The sequence below is a fragment of the Lathyrus oleraceus genome, chromosome 3 (assembly GCF_024323335.1).
Source record: "Lathyrus oleraceus cultivar Zhongwan6 chromosome 3, CAAS_Psat_ZW6_1.0, whole genome shotgun sequence".
NCBI lineage: Eukaryota > Viridiplantae > Streptophyta > Magnoliopsida > Fabales > Fabaceae > Lathyrus > Lathyrus oleraceus.
This window is the reverse complement of record NC_066581.1, coordinates 73776303-73799546: the sequence shown is the minus strand read 5'-3', so window position 1 is coordinate 73799546 and position 23244 is coordinate 73776303. Positions and strand designations below refer to the sequence as shown.

The 23244-nt window shown below is 35.1% G+C and overlaps 3 protein-coding genes across 3 annotated transcripts; all 3 read right to left on the bottom strand.

Moving 5' to 3' along the window:
• Positions 1–2519: 2519 nt before the first annotated feature.
• On the bottom strand, positions 2520–4650 carry LOC127132652 (probable pectinesterase/pectinesterase inhibitor 41). The gene is made up of 2 exons (XM_051061613.1): positions 3603–4650; positions 2520–3431 (listed from the first exon to the last, which is right to left on the bottom strand). Exons 1-2 carry the CDS (start codon positions 4582–4584, stop codon positions 2734–2736), a joined length of 1680 nt encoding a protein of 559 aa, XP_050917570.1. The 5' UTR covers positions 4585–4650; the 3' UTR covers positions 2520–2733.
• Positions 4651–19101: 14451 nt separating this feature from the next.
• LOC127129749 (ribonuclease 3-like protein 2) lies at positions 19102–20746 on the bottom strand. Its single transcript, XM_051058873.1, has 3 exons — positions 20711–20746; positions 20201–20583; positions 19102–19390 (listed from the first exon to the last, which is right to left on the bottom strand). Exons 1-3 carry the CDS (start codon positions 20744–20746, stop codon positions 19216–19218), a joined length of 594 nt encoding a protein of 197 aa, XP_050914830.1. The 3' UTR covers positions 19102–19215.
• LOC127132651 (uncharacterized) lies at positions 20577–22555 on the bottom strand. The gene is made up of 4 exons (XM_051061612.1): positions 21741–22555; positions 21485–21565; positions 21243–21361; positions 20577–20890 (listed from the first exon to the last, which is right to left on the bottom strand). The coding sequence occupies exons 1-4, from the start codon at positions 21741–21743 to the stop codon at positions 20767–20769; spliced, it is 327 nt and encodes a 108-aa protein (XP_050917569.1). The 5' UTR covers positions 21744–22555; the 3' UTR covers positions 20577–20766.
• Positions 22556–23244: the final 689 nt, after the last annotated feature.

Sequence of the window (23244 nt, the reverse complement as noted above, 5' to 3'; positions counted from 1 at the left end):
TCAATAATTTCTATATGATTTATTATTATTCTATATGTAATTATATTCACGAGATATCAATACCTTCTCAAAACGGGATTTAGTAACAATTATATATATTGAGAAATTACATCAATGAAAATCGGAGAATGATATTTCTTTATGATATCAGACTTCTCGATCAAAATACATCCCTCCTAGCCATTACACCTCTTTTATTCCACCATGAATAACAAATCCCATCAAACAGTGATGACACTTCCTCAACGATGACCCAATCCCCTCCGGTGGCGAAAACCAAATTTTATTTCGCTTTCGCCATTACCAACGTCAAAAACATTATATCATTGACATTGGATAATGACCATGATCTCTTTCTCTCTTGGTCTGCCCTATTCACCATTCAAGCATGTGTTCACAATATGCTCGATCACATCATACCACTCATTGAATCGCAAGCTCGCGTTGAGGCAACCAATGATCCATAAATTTGGAATCATCTAGATGTCGTTGTGTTGCAAAGGATGTATGAAACTTTCACACAAGACATACTTCATTATGTTCTTGTGATTTATGACACCGCTGAATTATATTGGAATCGTATCGCCGCTGTGATAAAAAGCACTCACGATTCGTTCAACTCGAAAACCAGTTTAGCAATACCAATCTGACAGTTTTTCCCTTCACCAAAGCATATTCCAACTGTCTCAAGCTCCTCTCTGATCAACTTGCAAACGTCGATTCTCCAACCATAAATACTCGTTTGGTATTAAAAATATTTTTTGGTCTCACTAAGGCCTATGTCGGGTTCGTAACATACATCCAACAACACGACCCTCTTCCAACCTTTGCAACAGCAAAATCAAGACTTGAACTCGAAGTGTCTACGATTCTTCAGCGGGCCGCTTGTGACTCTAGCTCTTCTCCACCCCATCAAATGATCCCGGGATATCACCAAACTTTTTCCCATGGTTTCTGATCTAAGCATTATGGGAAGATCATAAATCCTAACCCATAATGTTCCAAAGTGCATATCCATCCCTGGCGATTGTTCTTCTCCTAATACCCGATCTAGAATCAAGAGGTTGTGATTGAAGCTCCATGGTTCGTTTCTCAATACCGATTCTAGATCTCATTTGAAAAGAAATAGATTCTTGTTTAGTTCTTATGTCTCTACTGAATTCTTGAGTCTTCGCGCTCCCAGTATGGTGTTAATGAATGCTCTCACATTGAAACTATTTTTTGTCCAGAGTTTCCGGCGAGAGTCCGCTGAAAAACTTCCACCCCGACACCTCATCCCCTTCTGCTATGTTGAGAAAAAGCAAGTGTGAGTTAAGAACTTTGATAAATAAAGTGTGGAGAAGTCACACATTTATTAGAAAAGTAGAGACTTGAGCATTTATAAGTGAGAGAAAGCACACACTTATCAACTTAAGATTTTAGGTGAGTATGTGATATGTCTCTCACAAGATGTGTTGCTCATAAAGAAAATCCTCAAGAATCAAAATGCTCCCTCATGTTAAACCATGAATTGATGTTCCAACAGTGGTATCATAAGCCTTTGGTTCAAGTGAGGGACCGACTTCCTTGTATCGAAAGTACTCCCCACGGGTGGTGGGTGAGAGGTGTCCCGTTGAAAAGTGTCAACGGTGGTACAAGTGTAAGTGGATGAAAGGGATTCTGCTTGAGGGGGAAATTATGGATAGACTCGCACTTGAAGGAGAGTGTTAAGGAAAAGCAAGTGTGAGTTAAGAACTTTGAGAAACAAAGTGTGGGAAAGTCCCACGTTTACTAGAAAAGTTGAGATTTGAGCATTTATAAGTGAGAGAACTCACACACCTATCACCTTAAGGTTTTGTGTGAGTATGTGATGTGTCTCTCACAAGATGTGTTGCTCATAAAGAAAAACCCCAAGAATGAAAACGCTCCCTCATGTTGAATCTTGAATTGATGTCCCAACATGGTATTACCCCCTCTTCTTCTTCTTTCAATAGAGGAATGTTTCTCCATCTCTTAATCTCTTCACCCGAACAAATGCAAAGCAAAAAACAAAAATACCTACTAAAACCGCTAAAAAAACTACCCAGATCTAAACATCTGAGATAATCACCACAATTAATCGGCTGCAAAGAGGAAAAAAATCAAAAAAAGATCCAAAAAAAAAGATGTTCCCACAACCCTAGAGTCGAGAGGAAGAAGTCATGATAAGTTTGAGTTTGACATCTCTCTAACAAAACACATGGAGTATCCTTTTTGTGTTTTATACTTCCGTCTTTAAGACTTCAAAACATAACTCATAACACCAATCAAATAAATGAAAAACGTGAGACATTGTCAACAAATTACATTGGCCCACGCGTCAATTGAAAGAAAGTTATTTTCACTTTGAGCTATTCATTAATAGATAATGATTGAAGAAGTCAAAAATAGGGTATAATGCATTAAAGTCTCGCAAATCTGATCTTAAAGTAGTAGTCATGGTAAAAAGTTGAACAAAGTGCTATAATAACTAAATAATTGTAAAAAAAGAAAAAGGGACATTCAATCAACAATAGTAATCAAATTTTGCTTTATAACAAAAATCACATTATTAATAAAATAAAATAAAACAATGCACTTTCAACATTTGCCAGCATCATCATGTACAAGAAATGCACAAATAATCACCAACTTATTTTACAAAGAACAAAGTGAATGTGTCAATGTACTAGTATAGTACTAGTATACATTATATGTGTCTAATTAACACAATAATTAATTAGTAATCAAGTTATTAGCATAAGACACCCCTGTCTGAGGCAACCAATTATCACCAAGCAAGAAATTCGACACAGTAAAATTAGCCGCATCAGTAGCGTTAATCACATGATAACCCTGCCATGTCACTCTTCCATCAGTATTAGACCCTGGTCCAGTGTTATTAAACTCAGCATAATACAAAGTACTCAATGCAAATTCACCATCCCAAGCACGCCATCCAGAATTATCAACAACATTATCCATGAATGTTTGCATGTAAACAGTTCTAGAATATTCCTTCCATGGTCTTCCTAGGTACGTCGAAACAGTACCATTGCTGGAAGCTAAATCGTCGGAAGCTTTGATTGTACAGTTGTGGATTGAAGTACCTGTGTCTTGGTTTGGATCTGTTCTTCCTTGTGCTGTTATGGCGTTGAATTGTCCGGTCATCGGAAGACGTGGATAGAGGTTACAGTTTTGGAAAACAACCTTTGCGTTTCCGAATATGAAATCGACTGTTCCGTAGATGTCGCATTCTCGGTAGAATTGTCGTAGGGAATGTGTGTATAATGTGTCTTGGTAGCCTTCGAAACTGCAACTGTAGAAGGTTGATAAATCTGCTCCGTTACGAACCGCTACTGCTTGGTGCTTTATCGCGCCGGCGGTGTTACGGATCGTCATGTTAACACCGACGAATCCTTGCCCAACCACAGCTACAACATAGTGATAAATGATGATTAGATAAATATATAAAATTTTATACACATGATGATTATCATAGTATTAGATAATTCAACAGTTAGATTGATTAAGATTTTGACACATGATGTCAACGGATCCGACTATATATTGATATTGATCATTAGATAAAAATGTATTATTACCTAAAGTTGGGGAGCCGAATGTGGTCCAGCCATCGACAACGCTATGATTTCCGGTGATGATAGTCTTGTTGATACCATCTCCGATCATCATCAAATAAGTCTTTTTCTTATCAATAGAAACATATTCTTCATAAACACCAGCGGTAACATAGATCAAGAAATATCCATCAGTAGAAACAGATTTATTTGGAGCTGCAGCAATAGCATCATTGATAGTTGTGAAATTTCCACTTCCGTCTTGACTAACCGTCACAATATCTCTCACCACAACATTCTCGCCAACTTGATCACTCTGAAGAAGCTTTCTCCGACTAACGGATTCATAAATCGCGCGTGTTTTGCTCGACATTTTAAGCGGTAAACGTCCGTTACGAAAAGCGGGATGCAGGTTATTATGAAACGCGGTTTTTGGTTTGGTTCTTGGAACCCAACCTTTCGTGAAGAAAGCGAGAGAGACACTATAGAGTTTTGTGTCGTTAGAAATTGGAATTGTGAGTCCATTCGTGGAAGAAATGTCTTTAAGACCATCTAAACATGTTTGTTGGTTGGTTAGAATGGCACTAAGTAGTGTTTGGATGTTGTCAGCTTGTAAATTTGGAAGAAACTTTGTCGTTCGGTTAACGGTTTGAAAAGAACTCGAAAGAAAATCGAAGTTGAGGTCGCTGAGCGATTGGCAGTCCTGGAGGGCGCGTATAGCAGTGGTGGAGAGCGTGGAGCGACGCTGGAGATATATGTTGATTAGGTTTGAGAATTTTCGGGACTGCGATAGTGATTTTTTGACGGAGAATCGCGCGTAATCGTAAACGTTTCCGTTTTGAGGAGGGAGAACGGATCTGCAATACGTTGGGTCCGGGGTCGATTTGCATGCGGTTCCGGGCGAGGTAGATGTTATTGGATTTGGACTAATGGTGTCTGAGAATGCTATAGAAGCAAATAAGAGAATGAGAAATATTGAGAGAGGATTACATAATTTGGAAGCCATTTTGGTTTTTTTTTGTTGAGATATATGAAACAAGAATGTTGTAATTGGTGCTAGTGATTTGGAAACATGAATGGTCACATTCAATTTATAGTGGAGAGAGGGCAATTATTTAACGTGTGAGTTTTTACGTATTGCAGATAACTGTTGCTAAAAGTTGACTAATGACTAGTAATGTAGTTTATAAAATACAAGAATACATGTATAGTCAACTTGTCAAAGCACATAGATGGTAGTATGGAATTTGTGACACTTCAAGGAAATGGAAGATTGATTTGTTTCACACTAATATTTCTAGATTAATTTGGTATTTTTGATTAATGGAGTGGGTGGTGATTTAATTAATAGGTGATTGCTCTACCGAATCCTTTGTCCTGCCTACTTAGATTTTTAAGAAGTCCTAATAGTTTGTTCTGTGTCCATATTTCAAACATAGCAAATGTCAATGTTTAGGATAATAATAACATGGGAGTGATACAATTTAAGATTGTTTTTGGTATTCAATTCGGATGAAGATTTTTTTTTGGTATTAATTTAAGTATCTATATGATTTTCTTTTACTCAAAAAAAATTTACTGCTCTGTTTAACATAACTTTGTTTTTATTAATGTCCATGAGTTTTATTATAAACAGCTCGGAAACATACTCCTCGGTCCCACCAAAATAACCACAAACTACAAGTCCCTGGTAAAGACGCCCCACCCTGACCCCATCATGGCGCCCTATTCCAACTCACTGGCCACGACACTTTGATAACAACCTGTTGTGTCTCTATTCAACTTGACTCTTGGGTTCAGAAAGTGAATTTGCATTATGGACGTAATGAATCCATGGCCTTTTAAGTTTTTAAAAATGCAAATTTGGCGCAAAGCATAGAGTATTAAGGGTAATAGACATTACGGCCAAATGACTCTTGGATTTTTGTTGTTAGGCAGTTTTATTTTGAGATTTTTATGTTTGTTAGTGTAGAATCACTTTATATACATTAAGTTATTTTAAACCCAAATAGCAAGCATAACAAATTAACTAACTTGTTAACCAATTACCTAATTAACTTGGATTATATCACAACATACTTTCTTATAATTTAAATGGCTAAACACAAGCTAATCGATCTGAACTATTCCTAATTTCTTTCTCAAAGTTAGGAATTTGTTGATCTTCATTCTGTTGGTGAAAATTTTGGCCAACTGTGCTTCACTTGAGCAATGTCTCAATTCAAGTTCACCCTGATTTATCTTCTTCCTTAGAAAGTGAAATATAGTCTCAATATGCTTACTCATTCCATGTAGAACTGGATTATTTGCAACATTAATGGCTTACTTGTTGTCGATATGCAACACCAGATGAAATCATCAGCACGTTCCCTCATTCGCTTGTTAGCTTGTTTTTCCTCCTCATTCAAAATGTGAGGGGGTATAGGAACCTCAATATGGTCTTCTCCTTCACCATCATCTGGTAAAAGGGCTTCGAAAGAGATGAATGAAAAAACTCCCTCAATAAGGGTATATCTAGATCCTTTCTGAATCAAATTCATCAGATAAGTAGATAACTTCTTGGCCCGTGTGATCGTGAGCTAAGGGAGGGATATGAGAATCAGGGGAAAACCTCATTCCCACAACAAAATAAGTATTTCTCTTAGAATCACTCATTAGGTAAGCAGTATTATCACTCATCCTGACTAGAAAAAAAGAAATGTTGAATAAAAAGCTTGAGTTGAGGAGGATACATGGTTATGTGAGATTGATGAAGCAGCGTGAATGGAGAAAGGCAGAGACTCTGATCAAGGAACTACAATCACTATGATTAACGCTCTCATGATAGGAGAAATGAAGACGTTAAACAAACATAAATTGTCCACCATAATCCTTCCCTAATTGTCCACAATAATCCCCTTTTAAGAAACATGCATCCAACCTAATAATAGGCATACGGGTCTTTACAAAATCTGTCTTGCAAGCCTCTGAACACACATAAATTCTTTCAAACACATGGTTGCCATTACTATCAGCACATTGTATTACAACAATACTATTTGGATTTGATTTCAATAACTCATGTCCATAACTTTTCAAATGGGTGAATTTCTCAATACCATCCCCTTGAACCAACTCTATTGCTTTCCTTTTGGCCCTATATGCTTGATCATGTGATAGTTTCACTCCTCATTTCTCAACAACTTCAGCTATGAAGCCTAATGGTTTCATATGATAACTATGTCTAAGGATGTTCACAAACATGTTGGAAAGCCACTTTGTCTCTGCACTTCTGTTGTCGTCAATCCTATGGCATGTATGATCTTCAATTAAAGTCTCAACTTGCCAAAAATGGTGACCAATCCTTTTGCTAAATTTCATGTAGAACTTACAACCATCAGTTTATTTAACCACAATCCTTTTGGAGTCATTCTTCTTAATGAATGCATTCTTCTGATTTTTCATGCCATAGTCCTTGACAACATCCCTTATCACTTCTTTGTTAGTAAACATCATCCCTAGATGAAACTTCATTCTCTGACCAGACTTATAGGTAGGGTACTCCATTTCTCCTCCTCATCATCATCATTTCCTAGAGGTGTATATAAATGTTTTGAATCTTCACTCTCATCATGAACCATCTCAGCCTGGTCTTTCTTGTTTTGGCAGCTAGAAACCTCACCTAAAGTCTCTTGGAGAAGTACCTTAGTCCAATCCATGTCACTCTCCTTAGATTCTTCACTAAATTGAAACTCATTATCCTTAAAACCACTCTCACTTGCAACATGATCCTCATCATTACCTTCTTGCGTAGTTTCATTCTTAACATCAACATTAGAATCATTAGTCACTTCTTCAGCAACAATATTAGGATCAGTAGTAACTTCTTCAGCAACACCATTAGGTGTTTCTTCATCATCAACCTCAATGTTAGCATCTAATTCACATTCATCCTTAGTAACATCTGCACTTTTAAACTCAATGCATTGTACATCATCTTCACTGTCATCCTCAATGTTAATTAGCATTTATTTCGCTATCATCAACAATCTTAAGAATCCCCACACTATGCTTCACATACACATCTATTACATCATAACCTACAATATCTTTTGAAAATTGCAGTACATCCTGATAATCGTTCAAGGGTCTAAGACCACGAGAAAAGCTATATGCAGAGTTCCAATACCACAAACACTTTATATTTACGTAACCCTCACTCTTAATCATATCCTCTAATTCCATGTATGGCATATAATCGACATCCAACTCCAGTTCATCTCAGTAACTTCCCCATTTACATACCACTTAACAGGTGTCTCAACTAATTTTTCCATATGATGTATTCTCAACCTAATTTTATTAGTGTTAGCTGGCCTGAGAAAAAATTGACAAAAATGAAATCAAACAAACATAAACTAACACCAGGGACCACAAGAATACATTAACAAAACTAACCAAACGGGACCACAAGAATACATTAACAAAACTAAACTAACGGGACCACAAGGACAAAGATACATAACTTACACAGTATTTGACCCATTATTTTCTCTCCTTTTGACTTCCTGAGTTCTTCATCTTCGTCAAACCACAAAACTCTGAAACACAACTTCAGTTCTTCAATTTGGATGATAGGCACACTTGAACGATTTAGACGAAGGGGGTAACGATGGATGTGATTGGGGGATTAGGCATTTTGCACTTCTTTTGAAAGGATGAGTGTCAATGGGGGATTAGGGATTTTCACTTCTGAAGAACGAAGGATGTGAATTGGGGGATTAGGGTTTTTCACTTCGGAAGAACGAAGGATGTGAATTGGGGAATTAGGCTTTCGACCTTTTATTTTGTTTTGCAGCATTTTATAAATTGTTTTTTTTTAATTTAAAAAATGTTTGTAATATTTTCTAAATTAAAATATCCATGTAAAAATTAAAATATCATGAATTGCTCATGATCCAAATAATATCTGTCATCTCATTAATGAAATTGACACAAATAAAATTGAAAAGGAAATGATGCAAATTCAATTACAATTAAAATTAAGGGACAAAAAAAGTATTTTATAATAAAGAAATCAATTATTTAAAATGTTCAAATTAAAAGAAGAAGAAAAATACATTTAAATCATTCAAATAATACCACTGTAGACAAGTGGTGGGACAAATTTCGCTTATACAAGTAAAAATGTTATGTATTTTTTTGACACAGCAAAAAAAACTATATAATTAAGACCAACATTATAGACCTATTATAGTTGTATTTTTATCGTAAGTTATTGGCATTTTAACTTTCTTCCTCTTTGGCATAGTAGTAAAATTACCTGCCGGCACCAGTTACATTACATTATAAGAAAATAGGTTATTAAAAGAGAAAATGTTTCATATATATATATATATATATATATATATATATATATATATATATATATATATATTATATATAATATATATATATATATATATATATATATATATATATATATATATATATATATATATATAATATATATATATATATATATATATATATATATATATATATATATATATATATATATAATATATATATATATATATATATATATATAGAGAGAGAGAGAGAGAGAGAGAGAGAGAGAGAGAGAGAGAGAGAGAGAGAGAGAGAGAGAGAGAGAGAGAGAGAGAGAGAGAGAGAGAGAGAGAGAGAGAGAGAGAGAGAGAGAGAGAGAGAGAGAGAGAGGAGAGAGAGAGAGAGAGAGAGAGAGAGAGAGAGAGAGAGAGAGAGAGAGAGAGAGAGAGAGAGAGAGAGAGAGAGAGAGAGAGAGAGAGAGAGAGAGAGAGAGAGAGAGAGAGAGAGAGAGAGAGAGAGAGAGAGAGATTAATTGTTATGCACTGTCAGTGTAAAAAAATTTACACTGCCAATACCTCACAATCATCCGTTTGGATTACTCTACATGTGATTATAGAAAACGTCAAACTTCTCTAAAAAAATCAATGGTTGTGATTAACTGATAGTGTAAAATATTTTTACACTATCAGTACATTTCAATTAAACTTTTATATATATATATATATATATATATATATATATATATATATATATATATATATATATATATATATATATATGTGTGTGTGATACTTAGTTAATCACATATAAAAAATATGATTAATTGTTTATTGAAATGTTGTACTAGTATCTTTAAGCACAGTTTTGATCTGAAAACAAGTTAATATTACTGACTTTAAAAAAAATGTGTCTATAATTGATCAAACGCGTAACAATCAAGCATGAGTATAGTTTATTATTCTATCGGTTTTAAAATGAATTATTGTTTTTTATAGAAAAAAAAGTTAAAATGAATATTATTCTTATTTTTTATGTAAAAATAATTGTTATTTTTTTAATTATATTATTTAATTATATATTATTTTCAACCCATTAACAAAATTAATTTAATAAAAGGTCAATATCTTATAACAATATTATTATATTTTTTAATTAATTACACGAATAATTCATCAAATATTATAAAAATATATTTTTAAGAAAATGTTTATGTATATGAATTTTTTACTAGAATACATGTTTTAATTCATTATTATCTAATTCAACCATCTTTCCTTCGTAAATTCCATTATATCCAATTTTTAAAAAGACAAAATTTACATGTAAAAAAAGGCATTGATAGGATTAAAACTCCCTCTTAAATTTGGAAGGGGGCGTCAATAAGATTAAAACCCCTTTAAGAATTTATATGGGGACACCCATTAGTTTAAAACTCTCTCTTAAATTTGTTTGGGGTCAAGAATTGGATTAAAACATCATTTTCTTGATTTATTTATTTAACTTTTAATATATATTATATTATATAATCCTATAAAGTTTATTATTATTATTTTAATATAATAATATTTGCATTACATGTACGAATATCATTGTACATTAACTTCTACGATCTGGTCGAATTAAGTGGTCGTCGGTTTCGCATTCTCGATGTTGTATGTCTGGTAAGAGTATGATGGTTTTTTGTTGGTATTGGGACTGGTAAAAAATTGTTGGTTGTTGGAATGAGGGTTGGTATGAGGTATGTTCTTGGTATTATGGTTGTGTGGGTGGCACGTGTTGCTGGTAATTGTTTTGGGATGGATTTTGAGCCTAAGAAATGTGTTGGGTTGGAGGTTGGGTGTTTGATCATGAAACTTGTTGGCATAGATCAACCAAATATCTGGGATCAGACAAGAAATCAATCGAAAACGGTTTATGCCAATTCATGGTGACACTTCCCTTTACGACACTTTGCTTTTCTATATATGTCCAATCATTATAATCCCATTGGTCTGCGACTTTACTATTGTGGTATTGAGCAAAGCATCTCAAAGGACTTCGAGTTTCTTGAAGCATGCCAAATTGAAATTTCTCTCAATCCCTGCGGTGCATCTCCATATTAGTGAATACAAATAATCAGTATATTTGTACTCCAAACGACAACATCTTATTGATTCACTTCCTGCATGTCTTCTAAATTCATATATGATCTCCAAATATTATTATATTAAAATAATAATAAATTTTATAATATTATATAATATAATATATATTAAAAATTAACTAAATAAATAAATAAATAACGGACTTTAATTTTATTGACATCCCCTTTTAAATTATAGAGGTGGTTTTAATTTAATTGACGTTCCATATAAATTTAAGAGGGAATTTAAATCTAATTGGCGTTCCATTTAAATTCTAAAAAAAAAATATTTTATTGACGTCCTCTTCCAAATTTAAGAGAGTTTTACTCCTATTGACCTTCTCTTTTACTGTTTAATTTTTTTTATTAGATATAATGGAATTTATGAGAGAAATGTGGTTGATTTAGATAATAATAGATAAAAACATGATTATTCTAGTAAAAATCATGTATGATTGCCTATAAAAGATTATATTATTCTCCTAGTTGACTTAGCATAAGCTCTAACGGTTTACTATAAATTCATAAAAAATACAATGTTCGCCGGATCCTAGGGAATTGGTCGGAATTTACTTTGAAATTTATCAAAGTTAGATATTTAGATGGTTCTGTTTTTGCGTTTTATTTTGACTTGATTAGCTCTAAAACGCGCAAACTCATCTCTTTAAATTTCTATATTTAGCTGTTAGGTGGGGGCCATCATTGATGGCGGTGACTGGCCCTAGCTAATTTAACACGCTGCTGAAATTCTTTGTTTCAATGTCTGCCAAATTTTTGCAAGCTGGGATCAATAATATGCAGTGAGTCAGAAGAAGACTCTCTGAAGTCAGTCATAACAGTTAAGGTCTCACTCACAGGAAAGATTAAAATACCAATTGTTTGAAAAAGTAGGCAACTTCTGTCTTGGTTCAACCTTTGAATTTGGAATGGAAACGCGCATACTAAAGAAACTCCAATGGGTGTAGAAAGGTTCAAACTTCAAATGGGTTTTTCTTAGTTTATACTAATAGACAAATTTTAACAATGTGTTTATATTCAAAATAAATCATTTATTAGTTAAAACAGACAAATAGTTGAATTCTGAATCAAAGAAATGTTTCCTCAATTGAATTAAGGTTAGGAGAGTATATGAAGATAGCTTAATATAAGGATAAACAATTTAAATATAATTTAATTAAAATTCATTTATTTTTTTTGTTTGGATAGAGTATTGAAATAATTCATTGTTAAATTTTTGGATTCATTTTCATAAATTTTAAAAAATTTGGTCAAATTTAAAAATGAAAAGTAGGAACAATTTGCAATTTTTGAAATTTTGAATGGAACAAGTTGTAAAATTTGTAAATTATCAGTGATTTATTTGTAATTTTTTGAAAATTTTAAGGATGAATTTAATTTTTTTTATAAAATATGATTATCATCTTGCAAAATTTGAAAAATTAATAATAAACAATTTAACAACCACATATTAAATAAAGGGAAAGAGAAATTTCAAATTCTTTAAATTTTGTTGTGCTATTTTAATTTTTTTAAATTTAACTTAAATAATTCATAAATTTATATTATTTTAATAATTCTCTATATTTTTTTATCAAAACAATAATTTTTGGTCAAATCATTTTAAATTCTCTTAAAAAATTATTTCACTTCATTAAAATACTTCATCCAAACAAACTATAAATCTACCTTACACTCTATGAAAGCCTTGTACGTTTACATGTAATGTTTGTGGGGTCGAGCCATTGCCACATGGCCAACATATATTTGACGAAATGGAAGGTTGCATGTGATGCCAAGTAGCAACATGTATTGTGTACACATGGCGTAGTGCATGAGCAACGCATATTATGGTGCATGCTTTGCAAGAGACACTTGGTGCTTTGCATTGAAGGCAAAAGACAGGTGTCTTCATGCATGTAAGACATTTTTGGCTTACTTCTCCTATAAATAGGACCATGAGCAAGAATTCAACACAACACATAAGAGAAGAATAACAAGAAACAAGAGAGAAAAAGAGTTTTGCTCAAGAGAGAAAAGTGATCCCCATAGAGAGTTTCTTTGGAAAGAAATAATGAGTCAATTTGTGAGCGTTCCTTTCAAATTGAGAGATACATTGTAGTGAGGTCCGCCTAAGTAGTGTGAGCCAATTTGTGAGTGTTCCTTTCCTCATTGAGACTTTTCCATTGTACGACACTATTTATAAAAATATCCTAGTTGAAGGAACTGTTTTCCCATGTTCTTAAGATTGAGGATTCTACCAGTCATGATGGACTTCAAGCTGATTGCTGACAATTATACCTATTGGAAGTCGATGATGGAAGAACACCTATATTGCAAAGATTTTCATGATTCAGTCTCCCAAAAGGATAATCCAGTGGGGAAGGAAGAAAAAAATGAAAGCTCTAAAATCGGAAGGCAGTTGCCATGATTATAAAATACATAGATATGAGTCTATTTGAGCATGTGTAAACTTATACCAATGCATATGTGTTGTGGACCAAATGTGAATCCTTGATTCAAAAGAAGATGTCGAGAAACAAAGCTCACCTTGTCAGTCGACTGGTAAAATTGGAGTACTCAGACGGCCAAAACATGATCGAGCATTTGAATACCTTCAAAGGTATCATGAATCAAATGACGAAAGTTGACATGAAGATATATTAGGAGTTTCTAACTCTTCTACTCCTAAGTTCACTACCTAAGAGTTGGGACACTCTATTCGTCACTCTTAGTAACTCTTCTCCAGACGAAAAACTTGTCATGGATTATGGTATAGATTCCTTACTAAATGAAGAGTTAAGATGGAGGGAAAGAGGTTTCAACAACCAGTTTGAAGCGAACATTGTTGATAGTAGAGGAAGGAGTGAGAATCGTGAAAGAGGAGGTTATGGGAGATCACAAGCTAGATCCAAGTCTTGCATAAGAATAAGTTGTTATTATGGTGGCAAACCAGACCACAAAAGACCTGAGTGCAAATCCTTGAAGAGAGATCAACAGGCTGGAATAGTCCACCCTGATTTGGTAAACCCAAAGAAGACTAAGGAAGATGGAACCAGAACTGAAGTATCCTCGAACGACGAGAATATTTTCCTTGTCGGAGATGACAATTATCTAAATGTTGCATTCGATGGAAACACTTGGATAGTTGACACAGAAGCATCTTTCCACATTACACCTCATGAATAATTATTCTCATCATACCAAAGAGGATATTTCGGCACGTTGAAGATGGGAAACCACATCACAAGCAAGATTGTTGGTATTGGTAAAATGACTCTGATCATAGAGAATGACAATAAGCTTGTGTTGGAGGAAGTAAGACATGTACTAGAAATGCGTCTAAACCTTATCTCAGCAGGAAAGTTGGATGATCTCGGTGTAAGTTGTAAATGCGCCTAAGAGGGGGGGGGGGGGGGGGGGTGGTGAATTAGGTGGTAAAAATTTCTTCGAGCTTGTTTTCGGTTCTTGGTTATTCTTCGTTTAAGTGCTGAAAAATAAATTGCGGAAAATAAAAGGACACCAGAATTTATAGTGGTTCCCTTCACACTCCGAAGGTACTCCACTCCCCTTTCGACTCGAAAGAGATTTCACTATAGTTAGAATTATTGTACAGCCTACTGTAACACCTCAAAATTTGCCCTCCTCTCTTGGGACTAGCTTAACATATTGCATTTCATTTGTAGGTCATTAGGCATTGCATAATTGCATATCATGTGGCTACATTGAGCCAGTCATCCTCCTAGGTCTTGGTCAGAAGATAAGAGGTTGAAATTCAAGCTAAAGGTTTCATTGAATTGATCACTAATCATCTGAGGGTGTGTGATTCAAATTAGGGTTTCTTGATTCTCAAGGAGGGGTTGAGCTTTATCTTGGTTGAAATGATACATCATCATCATCATGGTTTCATCATCACCAAGAGATTGATCAGATACCTTGAGATTAGGGTTTTGACCACTGGTCAACCCTAATCATCTGCATTGGGCCAATCAGGGCTTGTGAAGGAGATGAGGTTTTCAATGGATATGGGGATCATCATATGATTATATGGAGCTTATGGAAGCTAGGGTTTCATCATTGAGCCATTTCATCAGGAGTTTGAGGCTCAACTTGATCAGTGCATAGCCAAATTCATCTGTCAGTCAGAAAAGTCAACTGTGGTCAACTGTGCCTAAAATGATGGATTTGGAGGTGGGAGAGGGTTAGATACACTTCATTCATGTCCAAACAAGTTTCATTTGGCATTTCAAACATCAAGAATGAAGAAAATAAAGTCAGATGAAAAGTTTCCGAAAATAGCAGGTGACCTGTAATTGGAAACTGCCAAAAATGGAAAGTTTTTCACCTCAAAATTACGTGTCCAAAAATGCTTCAAATGAAATTTTGTTCAACATGAAAGTTGTAGATCTTACTCTCACCTTTCCATGAAGTCCAAGAACATGAATTTCTCATGTGTGGTTGGCAAGTTATGATCAAATCATTTTCAGAAAATGTTGAAATTTAAAGTGGCCTAACTTTTGAATGGAAAGGCCAAATTGGGTGATCTTTGTTTGAGAAAACCACATTTGACATGAACTTTCATGATGCATCATCACGTTTCATTGAAAACCTTCACATAAAAAGTCCATTTTTCAAGTGAACCATTTGAAAATTGGTGGGAAAAAAGGTGATTTTGTGAAATACATGGCTTTTGCATACCAAACCAATTTCAACACATTCCAAATGACAAATATGACTTGTTTGAACTGGTTTTTACTGTTGCATTGGCTGATTTTGCAAAAGGCCATTTTGGACATTTATGCATAAACTACATTTTGCTAATTTCACTTGGATTTGCTAATTGTGATTAGCACTTGGGTTAGCATGTGGTATAAAACATTAATCATAACAGAAAATGAATAATGACATTTCACAATTTCAGATCTAACAAACTTTCCCTCCAAAAACCTCTCAATTTTCTCCAAATCTTTTCACACTTTTTCATCATTTTTCATTGCAATTCATCAATCTTCTTGCTGTTTCTTGTTGGATCCATCATCTCCAAGTGCTTGTGTACATCTGTTTCAACAAAATCGTGGCATAACATTGAGGAATTGGACTGTTGAAAGCTTGATCATCCATGGCATCTTGAAAGTTCTTCAACCTGGTGCACAATTGAGCTGAGACACGTACTTCATTCAACTTCTACATCATCAATCTTCATCTGTTTTGGCATTAGGGACCTTGAAACGCACGAATCATCACCTGCATCATCCAAAAGGTCAGAATTCGATCTCAACCTTTTCTTAAATCATGATATGGTTCTTATAGGTCTTTGATCATAGAGTGCACTGCAACTTGTAGTTTTGAAAATCATTGAGAATTGAATGAGATATTTGGATTTGAACATTTGAATGTGAAACTTATTTCGCTCGATCCGTGAAGCATGAGTAGGATTAGGAGAAATTAAGTTCATATCCATGATCTAGGTTGAAAGACGAATCCAATGATATATGGCACGATGATTTTAGTTAGAAAATGTTCTTGATGATTTTCTGGAATTGATGAATGTTGATGAATGATGAAGAACGCGTTTCCAGCTCTGTTTGATCCATGCGCCTGGCTTTCGTTTTTGAAATGGTGTTTCCCGCGAGCTACAGCCAATCACGCTTCGCCACTGAATAAATTGAAACGCCGCGTTTCATTTTCTTTACCAGATAATTACAAAATTGCCATTATCACCATTAATTTCATTTTATTTCATTTCTTTTTTCCAATTTCATTTCATTTTGATCAATGATCTTTAAAAATTCATAAGTTCTTCATTTTTAATCCAAATTTGATGAGGTTTTTTTCACCATTCTCCTTGTGATGTTTAGTTTTTTATGGTGATTTTTAATATTTTTGTGCACGTGTGAATTTTAAAAATTCCTAGGGTTTGATTGAATGTATGCTTTGTGTGTATGTTTCACCATTTTGATCATAGAATCTTGATGCTTCCATAGAAATTCATGAAATTTTACATGCATGTTCTTGACTCTTTTCTGGTGATTTTGATATGTGGTTTTCAATTTTTGAGTCCCTGGGTGATGAGATATGATTTTTTGAATAGAGGTGTGACAATTTGTGTCACACCATGCTTAGTGCAATTTCATGATTTTATTTGCCATGCTTGTGGACATTGGATTGAGTTGAATTTTTGCATGGTTGAGCATATGGATGTTGAGAATACATGTGAGTTTTTCTGGAATTTTTGATGGCATTTCCTATTTGATTGGGATTTTATTTGCTGTTTAGCCATTTGTTGACTTTTTGTGACACATGTTTGTATTTGTTTTGTGAAATTCTGGTTATTAATTGGATGGATGTGAAATTTGGCATGTGTATTATAGACATATTGTAGGTTGCCGTGGCTTTGATCTCATTCATTTATCATGTTTTGTCACTGTTTTATGATTGGTTGAAGTTGATGTATGTTTTGATGCTTTGTATGAGCTTGTATGAACTTGTCTGGACTTCATGAATTTAATTCCCCTACTCCCTCTTGTCCAAATAGCATGAAATTTGATATGATGCTCATTGAATGTGTTCTGTTTAGGCTTGAATTTTTGTGGAATTTATTGAAATGTTTTGATATGGATTTGAGTTGAGTCATTCTGTTTGGTCCTTTGAGGTTGCAAATTGCATGTTTTGTGCTATTTTGTTCTTGAAATGAGGATGATGAGTGATATAAACATGAGACCAATTGGATTTGGTTCTTGATGGTGTGATTGTGATTTTGGATAATTTTCACTTGCTGTTTTGAATTTTTCACCTCCTTTTGACCCTAGGCTTGTCCTAGTGGTCTTGGTTCTCACTTTTGAGTTGTGTTTCAGGTTAAAAGCACAAGTGCTTATGCTTGGTGATGTGCTTCCATTGGAATTGACTTGTTGCTTGTTAATGACTAACTTTGGCTTTGTTTTGTAGGTTTTAAAACTTGGTCTTGTGCCTCATGGCTTGCACCTTTGTGCATTGTGATTGTTGTTTGACTGTACAGATTAACTGTTGACTTTTGCTGTTTAATGTTGGGTTGTCTGAGTACTGATTGTATTTGATTGATTTCAGGTACATTAGTTGCTAACAGTTCTTTAAGAACTTGCGTGTGCTGCTGCTTGGTTGTGTAAACCAATTGAGGTAGAATCACTAACTCCATGTAGTCTGGAAGACCTGGCCTGTTACTTGGCCAGGCACCTGTCTGAAGTCCTCCTTAAGAGGCGATGTTTGTGCTTGTTTATTTTTGTCCCCAAGCAGGAAAAGACCTTTGTTAAGGCAATTGGCAGATACAAGAGGTGTGTAGTCCACCTCCTGCTATTCTGTTGAGTCGTCCCTCTGCTCACACCACTGTGTTGATGCATTGGGACATTAACCCAAGATCTTGTACAGTTGTACAGTTGAGTCAGAGTCATGAGTGTAGAAGGGTTCCCACTTTCTGAACACACGCTCCTTTGTCTGAAGCTCTCCCTGGCCAGGGATAAGAGCTGTGAAGTCTAATCTTCACTCACCTTTCATCAGCTTCACCCTGACTCTCAATGTCAGGGTTAAGAGCTAACACCACCCTGACACAGTCACTACAACAAACAAGACCTTAGACAGCGCTTTTTTTAGCCTTAGACAGCGCTTTAAAGCGCTGTCTAAACCTCCGCTGCTAAAGGTTTAGACAGCGCTTTTTTAAATCTTAAAAGCGCTGTCTAAGCCCCCCCTTAGACAGCGCTTTGGCCAAAAGCGCTTTATAAGACCCTCTTATTTTAAATTTTTTAGGTATACCTTAGACAGCGCTTTTCAAAAAGCGCTGTCTAAGCCCCCCCTTAGACAGCGCTTTTTACAAAAGCGCTGTCTAAGGTATACGAAAATTTTTGATGCTTTTGTTTTAAACCACATTTTTTCCAGGTTTATAAAATTGATTTTGACAGACAATTATCACATTTTATATATGCCATTTTGGCCTTTTTTCTACCAATTTTTGGCTAACAAATATATATATATACCAATTCAAACCAATTTTGCCTTAAATGTATCAAAATATATACAAATTTATAATTTTATAAATAAAATCAATTTTATAAAATTGAATAATTCAAAATCAAATTTTACTATACATAGACTACAATTACAACTACACTCAGGTATCTATTTCTCACAAATCAAAAACTAACATAGACGTACAACCAGTACTTTGGGAGGCCACAATTGTCACACATACTTGTGTTGTTGTAAGGCCCGAATCATCAAAGAAGTTGCAGAGTTCTCTGCATCCATCACCCGAGATTTCTCATCTCCAGACATTTGGAGTGTGGCAGATGGAGTAGCTATTTGTACAGCAGTGACAAATTTCTTATCTTGAGGAGTACCTTCATCTTTCACAATGCTGTAAAACATCATAGAGAAGCAAGAAATCAGTTTACAAGCTCGACACAAGCAAATCAACTTAAATAACAAGGAAGATTAATTAGATAGTAGAAAATTTCAACTCCCCAAAACAATTATTGTTGAGTTTCTCTTTGTAGATGTATAAAACTAATAGCCCAAAAGAGGGCAGAGGCATAACTAAATCTCTCAGTCATGGATAAGGATGTAGAGAACCAAACACCCAACCAAACACTCAGAGTAAAGAACAATGTAGCATTGATCATCTATTACAGTTAAGAACTGAAGAAGGAAAAAAATAGCATCAGTTATATACATTATTGTTGCATATATCAAGTTTCTTATTTACTTTTGAATACTTAGAAATCAACCAAATTTATGAAGAATTCACTATTGATCCTATGATTTGAAGTTTGTCTCCTTTTGGTTAGATGAAATAATATCTGATTTTTCTTATAATTAAGGCAGATTTTATAAATGGATGTGAACCATTCACCGGAAGGGATCAATAATATTTCAATTTGAGTTGTATGCCACAGGCAGGTTTCTACTGTGTCCTAGACCTTGTGACTAGGTATATGAAGGCAATCTTCAAATGCAAGCAATAACTTAACTGTCCCAGCTAACAAAAACACTATTTTTAAAAAAATAATACACTCTTCATCCTCGTCATTTTTTGGTTTCTCAAACCTGCCATATAACTTCAAGTTATTCTAGCAAGGAAACCAGAAGACAGGTAGACACACTTTTATACACAGAAAATGAAATCAAGACTATAAATGAATTATAGTGCCAGGCTAGCCGTGTTTACCTGTATACTGGTTTAGGCCACTCTTTTATCCCACAAATTGCATATAACTTCTGCTTTGCAGCTTCAACTTCAAAGGTACCATCAATGCCGACATAACAGTCACGTATCATGGTAGTGGCAGGCAGTAAGCGTTCTAGTTTATGCAAGGCAGCCTTGGCAGCTTCAAGCCTTGCAATATCCTTTTGGTCTGAGGAAGCGGATGCAACCAACTCTCCGTCAACATAGACATTGGCCGTGCTTTTGGCACCATTTCTCTGTTGTTCTATGTCAACTTTTTTACCATTCTTTTGGCAGATCTCGTAAAGCATTGTCACCGGTTGCGGTTTTTGTTCCAGATCTTGCAAAGTAACTATCGGCTCCAAAACACCTCTTATTATCTGCCACTACCATGATACGTGACTATTTAAATTGTTCAGTAACCAAAATAGAGCCAACCATCCAATTCGCTAGCATAGCAATCCAATATGCTAAAGTTTTGTTATAAACCTATAATAATAATAACTCATGCACCAGAATCAACTCAATGCTGTAAATTTTTACAACCATCAAAACTATTTTCCTATTGATCATTCTGAGAATAAAGCTGACATAAACAACTCTTGAAAATATGCAGCCCTCTTACTTCTCTCTTCAACATCCTGTTCATTGCCTTCATTGCCGCCAGTATTCGGTGCATCTGCCCCCACAAAGCTGCAAGCATAAAACCATCATCGAAATTTCAGTATAGAGTGTGTTAAGGAAGATACTGTCATAAAACTTATTTCAATAACTAATTTGAAAAAACACTCCAGCATACTGTATAAATTACTCAAAAGAGACAATGGATATAGAACTACTTCTCCATAATCAATGATATTCAATTCAGATACACTATTACACTTATGAGTTTATTTGGTAATTATAACATATCCAAGAACAAAGATTAACAAAGACAGCAAAGGAAAAAAATGAGTTCTTAATCTTTCGAGTTCCTCAACTTTGTTCTTTTTCATCATACCAGCATACCACCATTACAACAAATAGATGAAGATAAGTGTAATACCTTTTTGCAGCAGTAACATCAGGGGCATTGGTCATGTCATGTTCATACAAAGCTGAACCAAACATTCTGTCATGTTTGTTTCCCCGTAGAGCAGGTTTTTTTCCCATATTCAGAGCAGGCTATGAAGAAAGTATACATTGTTAAATCAACAAATTGAATTGAGTTATATAAGAACCTTCCTACACTAAAACTGAAGTATGCTACAATTAAAGTGCATGAATCCCAGGATAAGCAAAAGATACCGAATGCGTAATTTCAAAGCTTGAATTCTTTACAGTCCTTATCACATCCTCCCCAAACTTTTCATCACAAACGGGACAAATCTGATATAAGAACAGCGAAGCAGTCATTGGGATATCAAATTTCAATTATAACAAAGGCATTATTATCAATCAATCAAAGTAGACAAAGGAAACCAAATCTAACAAAAATGAGAATATAAATAGTGTAGCAATAAATTCTGCTAAACATAAAATTTTGAAATCCAAGAAGTCATACCATATTATTTGCATCAAATTCTTGTGAACGACCGCAGCAGCGCAAGGAAACTTTAATGTCAAAATCACATGCATGACATTTTACAATACATAGTAAAACAAGATCCAGACCATTTGGATTTAATGCCGGAATATCATCTGCCGGAATATCGTCTTCCTCATCTCCTTCAAGCACGCACCCATAACTTCAACAATAGCCTTCTGAATCCCCATCATGTACTTACTCATCGGAACCCTAATATCGACAACATCCGGCGGGTCCTGCTCAAGCTCCTGCGAAACATAAACCTGAAATCTCGGCCAAAGATGCAGCTTACGAATATGCAAACACTTCATAGTTCTCTCCGCCTTCGCAAAACCCGAAACCATCGCTTGTGGCCTATCGGAGAAAACATGAACAAACGCACTTCGATTGAGAGAACGAAAAATCCTAACAATAAAAGCTTCAGTGGAAGTCTCCGAAACGGAATGAGCGTTGAGGATGATGAGTCCGGAGATAATTGAGGCAGGTAGTTTGTTAGTGAGAAGATCAACGATGAGGATTCTAGGGGTAATGAAACAGACGGAGCCGGAAGAGTAGAGGGAGTGGCGGTGGTTAACGGGGAGGTCGGCGGTGATTTCGACGGGGACTTGGTAGAGTTGGGGGTTTAGGGTTTTGAGATGGAAATTGATTTTGGATTTGAGAGTGGCGGAGGAAGGAGATAGAATGAGAAGTGTTCCCTGAGAAGTGGAGTGAATAAGGAGAAGAGATGAAATGAGTTTCGATAGAGAGAGACCTGAAGAGAGATGAAATGAGTTTCGATAGAGAGAGATGAAATTGATTTTAAATTTAAAGACTTTAGACAGCGCTTTATCAAAAGCGCTGACTAAGGTCTATATTTAAAAGCGCTGTCTAAGGGGGGTCTTAGACAGCGCTTTTAGAAAGCGCTGTCTAAGACCCCCCCTTAGACAGCGCTTTCATTATTTTTTTGGAACATTTTCCGTGTTTTATTTTAATTTTAACCTTAGACAGCGCTTTCTTTTAAAAGCGCTGTCTAAGATGCGCTGTTAAAAGTCATTTTTGGCGTAGTGAGTTGTGTTGCTTTTGCAACTTAACCCTTGATTGAGCCCACATTTGTCTGTATAGTGTGTGCTAACTGTGAATGTTTGATTTGCTTTGTTTATGCTTGCATGCTTTGCTTTTTCCTGGTTAGGATTAGCTTGCTGTTGTGCAAGTAGATAGAAACCATAACATAGGGCAATGATGCATGATAACATCTAGGCTCGAGTACAGCTCCCTAGTAGTGTGTCTCCCTTTTGTATCTGGTTAGAATTTCTTTCCCGTTCAGGGGAACTGCGTCGCCCTGATCCTCATACCAGATGAGGTACGTAGGCAGGAGACCGTGCGAGGTCTCTCCGGGCAACCTTTTTCTTCTTTTTGCGTGCGTTTGCTTGACAGTTGCTAGGCTCGAGTGCCTGACTCCTTAGTAACTTGTTGCTTGTTTCTTCCTGTGTGTCAGGATATG